Consider the following 7627-nt stretch of genomic DNA (forward strand, 5'->3'; position numbering starts at 1 on the left):
GCTAATGATATGCAAAGCCATAATGGTAGAACCAGGGGTCCTATCGGACCTGCTCCGGAGGTTGTAGGGGAAGGATGGAGCGAGGCGAGGTGATGAGCGGGCGCACCGGCGGCTGGGCGCCGTCACGTAGGAGGAAGATGGCGACGGTGGCTAGGGTTTCCCGGCTCCTCTGGGAGCCGGGCAATAGGGATAAAAATATTCTTATTGCTTAATGTAAAAAAGAGTCTTACAACATATATTTATAACCTGAAAAAGAGTCTTAACTTGCATATGAATTAACCTAAGATAACTTGTGAGCTAAGATTGCCCGGTGGGCCTTCTACAGCCATAAGCCAGGCTAGTCATAACATCTCTCCCCGCCTGCGCAAACAGCTTGTCCTCGAGCTGAAAGTCTGGATAGTGTTGGTGGAACTCATCACGCTGCTCCAAAGTGGCCTCGTCTTCCGGATGTCCAGCCCACTGAATCAGCACATACCACAGCTCACGACGGAGCTGGGCCTTCAAGACCTTCTCCGGTCCCGAAAGGATGCGCCCGTCGAAGGTGGGAGGCAGCGTGAAAGGGGCCGCAAGTGGCTCCCCACGGAATGGCTTCAGCAGCCCCACATGGAAGACGTCGTGGATGCGGGCACCGGCAGGAAGCTGAAGGCGGTAAGCCACCTTCCCGATGCGCTCCAAGATAGGAAAAGGCCCGGCGTAACGAGGGCCCAGCTTGCGCTTCACGCGCGGGCCCAGTGACTGCGTAGAGCGCTGTAGAAGACGCAGGCACACCCAATCTCCCACCGCGAACTCCGCCTTGTGATGGTGGTCGTCGTAGTAGTGGTTGGCCAGCTGCTGGGCCTGAAGAAGGCGTCGCCGGACTGCCGCCAACATCTCGTCCCGGTGCCGCAGAAGCTTCACCCGCCACCTCTGTCTAAGCCGTGGCCGAATCAACCAGAATGATGGCCGCGGGCGGTCGGCCATAGACCACCTCAAAAGGAGTGGTGCGCAGGGCGGAGTGGAAGGAGGTGTTGTAGCAGTACTCCGCCCATGAGAGCCAGTCCACCCAAGCGCGAGGACGATCACCTGTGACACAACGCAAATACTTGGCAATCACCTTGTTGACAACCTCGGATTGGCCGTCTGTCTGAGGATGGAAGGCCGTGCTCAGGCGGAGTTTCACGCCCGCCAACCGAAAGATATCGCGCCAGACATGGCCGGTGAACACCGGGTCCCGATCGCTGACGATCGAAGAGGGAAACTCGTGGAGACGAACTATCGCGTCGAAGAAGGCGCGGGCCACGGAGGCAGCAGTGTATGGATGACCGAGCGCAATGAAGTGAGCATACTTGGAGAAGCGGTCCACCACCGTGAGAATGACTGATTTGCCGCCCACCTTAGGGAGGCCCTCAATGAAGTCCATGGAAATATCCACCCACACCTGATGGCACCTCCAACGGCTGGAGTAGACCAGCTGGCCATAGTGTCTCTGTCTTGTTGCGCTGGCACGTCACACAAGACCGGACCCAGTCGCGGACCAGGGCCCGATCACCAGGGATGTAGAAGTCGGCGCAGAGACGATGGAGGGTTTTCTGCACCCCCTCATGGCCCGCCGAGTGGGCCAACAGCAGCACCTGGTGACGGAGATCGTCAAGTGCCGGCATGAAGATGCGGCGCCCGTGAAGGAGTAATCCATCGGCGAGGCGCCAAGGCTCCTCTAGCTCGCTCGCAGCTGCTGAAGAAGAAGAGCGTCGGGCGCAGCCGCCATCGCTCAGCGAATGTCGGTGAAGAGGCCGAAGGTCGGCCCGGAGCGGATGCAGAGCGTCAACCCCTCAGAGTCGCCGCCGGTGGTGTTGTGGTCGGCATCGCGGCGAGACAAGGCGTCGGCCACGGTGTTAAGGCGGCCCGGACGATACTTTACGGAGAAGTCAAAGCCGAAGAGCTTGCTGATCCACTGGTGCTGCGATACGGTCGAGAGCCTCTGGTCTAGCAAGAACTTGAGGTTGTAGTGGTCTGTGCGAATCCGGAAAGACTGACCCCACAGATAGGGCCGCCAATGGCGCACCGCCTGCACCAAGCCAATGAGTTCCCGCTCGTACGCCGCGAGCTTAAGGTGGCATGGAAAGAAAGGCCTGCTGAAGAAAGCGAGAGGGCCATCGCCCTGATAAAGCACAGTGCCGAACCCTGCGCCCGAGGCGTCACACTCCACCATGAACGGGCGGTCAAAGTCCGGCATCTGAAGAACGGGGTCTGTCGTGAGGGGCCCCTTGAGGGCCACCAATGCCGCCGTCACCTCGTCGTCCCATGCGAAGGCGTCGCGATGTAGCAAACGCGTGAGTGGCGATGCGATGGGGCCGAACTCCTGGATAAAATTCCGGTAGTATCCCGCGAGGCCGAGAAAACCGCGAAGAGCCCGCGGGGAGTGTGGCGTCGGCCAGGCTATGACGGCAGCCACCTTGTCGGCATCCATAGCAACCCCATCGGCCGAGATGACGTGGCCGAGGTAGGCGACCGAAGGCATCCCGAACGAGCACTTCGAGCGCTTAAGATGAAGATGGTGCGCCCGAAGCTCGTTGAAGACGATGGCGACGTGCTGGAGGTGCTCCGCCCATGAGGCGCTATAGATAAGAATGCCATCAAAGAAAACGAGCACAAACCCACGTAAGTAGGGCCAGAGGACGTTGTTCATCAGAGCCTAGAAGGTCACCGGAGCGTTGGAGAGGCCAAAGGGCATCACCAAGAACTCAAAGTGGCAGTGGTGAGTCCGGAACACCGTCTTGGCGATGTCGTCCAGGTGCATGCGCACCTGGTGGTACCCCGACCGGAGATCAAACTTGGTGAAGAAGCGCGCCCCATGGAGCTCATCCAGGAGCTCATCGACCACCGGAATAGGAAACTTGTCCTTGAGTGTGAGAGCATTAAGGGCGTGGTAGTCGATGCAGAAGCGCCACGTGCCGTCCGACTTGTGGATGAGGAGAACCGGCGTGGTAAACGGTGACGTGGATATCCGAATGATGCCCGCGGCGAGCATGAGTGCACACTGCCGCTCCAACTCGTCCTTCTTCAGCTGCGGGTAGCGGTAAGGATGCACTGCCATCGATGCGGAGCCCGGCTAGAGATGTATACGGTGATCATAAGCTCGGGCGGGCGGGAGGCCCTGCGGCTCGGTGAAGAGGTCGTCGTGCTGCTGTAGAAGATGCTCCAAGAGTGGGTGCTCGGCCTCGGAGGTAGTCGCGGCCAGCTGAAGCTGCAGCGTCGCCGGTGCAGCGCCCCCAACGCCATCCCACCGGATGTGGCGGCCCAGCTGCCAGAAGGTCATCGTCAGAGCATCGTAAGTCCCAAAGTAAGGGACCGAGGGTCCGCAGGAAGTCGACGCCAAGGATGAAGTCGAAACAGCCCAAATCAATGCCCGCACATGTGATGGAGAAGTGTTCATCGTCACGGTGATGGGTACGTCTCGTGCGAGGCCATGACACCGGAGGCGATCGCCGTTGGCCACCGTGACCTAAAGGTGCTCCCCGCCCGTCGGCTGAAGCACTAAGTGACGCATGATAGCCTCGGGCAGGAAGTTATGGGTGGAGCCTGTATCCACCAAGGCCACCAAGCGCTCGCCGTGGATCATCATCGGCAAGAGCATGGTTCGCTCATCGCGGATGCCAGCGAGCGCATGGAGGGAGACCACTAGGGCCGTCGCCGGGGTAGCCGCGGGGGCGGCCTCAACAGTCGCGGGGGTCGGTAGAGCATCGGCCCCGTCGGCCCGGGTGTCCTCCTCGATGAAGTCGGCCGTCTCCAAGTAGAAGAGGTGTGGGCAGACATGGCTCGGCATATAGGGCTCATCACAGTTAAAGCGGAGGCCCTGGCGTTGTCGCTCCATCTGCTCCACCAGAGAGAGACGCCGGAAGGGTCGTGTCGTGGCCGGGGTAGTAGAGGCTGGAGCGGCCGGAGGTGGTCGGCCCGGCGCAGGGGACGATCGGGCGGCCTGCCGGGCTCCTCGAGCCGGGGCGGCCGGCTGCATGGCCTGGGCGCAAGCCTCGTAGGCGCGGGCATAATACATGGCCATCTAGAGATCCTGGGGGGCGCGAAGTTCCACGTCCACGCAAATGTGATCGGGAAGGCCACCGACAAAGAGGTCGGCATGCTGCTGCGCCGTCACGCCCGACGTATGGCACGCCAGGGCCTGGAAACGGTCGGCGAAGTCCTGCATCGTGGAGGTGAAGGGAAGGCGGCCAAGCTCCGCCAGGCGGCTCCCGCAAACCGGTGGTCCAAAGTGAAGGAGGCAGAGCTCGTGGAAGCGCTCCCAAGGAGGTATGGCACCCTCGTCCTGCTCGAGAGCGTAATACCAGGTCTGTGCCGCGCCGCGGAGGTGGTAAGAGGCGAGCCAGGTACGCTTTGATGCGAGGGTGCGCTACCCGCGAAAGAACTAGTCGCACTGGTTTAGCTAGTTGAGGGGGTCCCCCGTGCCATCATATGTGGCGAAGTTAATCTTGGCTCACTGCAGCGGTGCCTGGGTCGGAGCACCGTGTCGAGCTGGCTCGGAGGTGCGGAGCAGCGAGGCGGGTGGCGCCTGGTCGGGGAACTCCGGGTAGGGACCCGTGGAGCCGAACGGCCCGCCGAACTGCGGAAACGGGGTCGGCTGCTCCGGAGCTGTAGTGTAGACCGGCGATGGCGACGACCCCGCTGCCCAAGATGGTAGTGGCGACGGAGAGGGCAGAAACCGGACCTGATGGATCGTCAATCCCGCCGGCGAGGACGCCCCTGCGTGGGGCAGAGGTGGTGCCGGTGGTTGCAGCGTCAACTGCGGAGGGTGGGTGGTTGCGTCGGTGCCCGCGGGGGACGGCGGATGCAGATACCACAGAGGGGCGCGGTCAGAGTGGTCCCGCCGGGGTGCCCCGCCTGGAACGGCAGCAGCGGCAACCCAGTGCAGGCCGGTGCACCCTGGGTCGACCATGGCAACGCTGGGGGGCCGACTTGGAATGGTTGCTGCGGCTGCCTGCTGTATGCATGCGCGCCCTGGGACGGCCATGGCAGCGTGGGGTGATCGTAGGCGGCGATCGGTGTAGCCGGCGGTGGTGCGTACGGCCCAGCCATATACTGGTAGTACCGGTTGAGGTGGAGCCCTTGGACGGCCGTCACGAGATCCCGCAGCGTGCTGGTCATCTGTTCCGGTGTGAAGATGATGGTTGACGGCGGCGCGGACGTGATGGGTTCTGGCGGCGGTGAGGATCCCGCGGTGGTGGCCGGGCCGACGGCATGGAGGCCCCGGCGGTGGTCATTGGGGCGGACATCATCGGCGCGGTGGTCATCGGCGCAGAGGTGGAGACGGGCAGCGGCGGCGATGGTGTTGACGAAGACACGACCGGACCCAAGTCTCTAGATACCAAATTTGTAGAACCAGGGGTCCTACCGAACCTGCTCCGGAGGTTGTAGGGGAAGGATGGAGCGGGGCACGGTGATGAGCGGGCGCGCCGGCGGCTGGCTGTCAGGACCCAGATTCCAAGTCACATCGATCTAGCTGGTAACACCTCATATCACTTTGCGGCCTCACACACGGTATCCCCACGGGTGTCGCCTTACCATGGCCCGGGACCGTTTGCGCCTTTTGGCTCACGTATATGATAGTGTCGCTAGCATCCATATGACAGAGAACCCGGGCCATGGTAAGGTGACACCCGTGGGGATACCGTGCGTGAGGCCGCAAAGTGATATGAGGTGTTACCGGCTAGATCGATGTGACTTGGAATCGGGGTCCTGACAGCGTTGGCATCAGAGCCGGACTGCATGTAGGTTCTTTGAACCAAACTGGTCGATGTCGAGTCTAGAAATGCTTTAGTTATATGTAGGGGAATTGATTGTGGGAGGGAACGTAAGGCTCTTTTACTCCTTTACCTTATGCCCTCTGATTTGAGTCATTCTCTTCTCATTCTACGTGGGTTTAGGACTAGGCTCTCTTCTTTCTATCAGATTCACGTGTTACTAATCCGTAGTAGCTTATAGGATTGTTGTTACAAGCCTCAGTACAGTTTCTACTACTTTTAGTATGTTGTCAGTTGAACCAGAACCTTGATATGATGTTGTTGAGTGGTATTGCAAACTGTTGTGGATGTCTCAAATCTTTTTCTGAGCATTTACAGCCGTTATGCTGTTCGATTTCTCATAGGAAATTCTAATGCCTTCACATTATTCTGTGCTTTCAGATGGCCAACCGTTCCCAGAACCAAGTGGTTCGTCTGACCCGGTGCCTCGATGTACCCGGTCACACGGCCATCTTGGTTCGAGTGATGGTCGAGTCAGGCTATCGATGGTATCCGGAATATACCGTGGAGGAGCAGTTCCGAGACTTCAACCAGAGCCAGTACCTTTGTACCGTCAGGGGATATCCCTCTTATCCTGGAGCCACTGAACCCCTTCACTGTTCTTATGGACTTGGGTCACTATTGAGATGTCTGTGCAAGATGCAGCTTACTCAATGATGACTATCATTCGAGCGAGGACTACCTTGCTTCAGAACACCGATTTCCACTACATGCCAGCCTCACTCCGTGGAGCCCAGGGGTACTATAAGGCTTTGTACTATGACTCTACACATGAGGAGTCACTACTCCGCACCACTGCCGAGATGCTCGAGGATAAGGACCGTGAAAATCGGGCCTTGCGTATGGAGCTTTTCAACTCTCGTGCTGATCACTAGGCCACTTCGACTCGGTTTGCACCTGCGGTGCAGGCAGGATACATGGACCTGAGAGACATGTACCCTGTGCGGTCTGGATTGCCAGATTGTATGGAGTGGCGTGTTGTAGGAGGCATCACCCCTCCTCGTGGTCCCCATCTGCCACCGTCTGTGGGACCAAGGCCACATCCGAGTCCCTATGGTACGCAGGCTCCGCAGGACCGTTTGTTCCCAGATGATCATGTTCCACTTCCAGGCTTTGGTGGTGACTTTTATGAGGATTACTACGGAGCCGTCTGAGCTAGTAGTAGTTTCACTAGTACTGTAATAGTTGTATTCTCCACAGTCCTGTGTGACCGTGGGATACGACTTGGTGTGTATCACGCTCCGAAGGTGTAGAAAAATAATGTATAGGAGCTTGGAATGCCTCCGATGAGATGTAATGTCTTTCACCGTAGTTGTACTCTAGCCTAGGCTTGTACTAAACTATGTACGGTGTGTATGACCAATGGTATATATATGGCAGTTTCTATATTACCATGTCGTGCAATGAACATCTTAGCATTCCATGTTATCCATCACATTCTGCACTTCCTTGCCAAGTTTGTGCCATCCTTGTCTAAACCGTTGTCTTATTTTTCCTAGGATGGTCAACACCCGCAGCAACCCTGCTGCCCCGAAGCAGGGAGAAGCCAGTGCAGCTAGGGGTGAAAATCTGCCTCACTCGCCTTCTCTGGCCAAAGTTATGCTGGAGGCAGAAAGAAACAAGCGTGAGACCAACCGCTTGCTGGAGCGGATTGAGCAGAACACTACACGTCAACAGCGAAATGACTTGGTGTCAATCAATGATTTTATCAAGTTGTACCCACCAAAGTTTAATCATTCCGTCAAGCCCCTCGATGCGGATGACTGGCTTCGCAGCATCACCCACAAGCTACGTTCTGCCAATGTAGCTGAAGCTGATAAGGCTACCTATGCTGCCTA

General features: G+C 58.4%; 1 protein-coding gene across 1 annotated transcript; it reads right to left on the reverse strand.

The window, feature by feature from the left end:
• Positions 1-297: 297 nt before the first annotated feature.
• On the reverse strand, positions 298-870 carry LOC147991410 (uncharacterized). Its single transcript, XM_087538662.1, has one exon. The coding sequence runs from the start codon at positions 868-870 to the stop codon at positions 298-300; it is 573 nt and encodes a 190-aa protein (XP_087394788.1).
• Between the last annotated feature and the right edge of the window lie 6757 nt (positions 871-7627).

The sequence above is a fragment of the Triticum urartu genome, chromosome 1A, assembly GCF_056163025.1.
Source record: "Triticum urartu cultivar PI428250 chromosome 1A, HENAU_Tu73, whole genome shotgun sequence".
Classification (NCBI taxonomy): domain Eukaryota; kingdom Viridiplantae; phylum Streptophyta; class Magnoliopsida; order Poales; family Poaceae; genus Triticum; species Triticum urartu.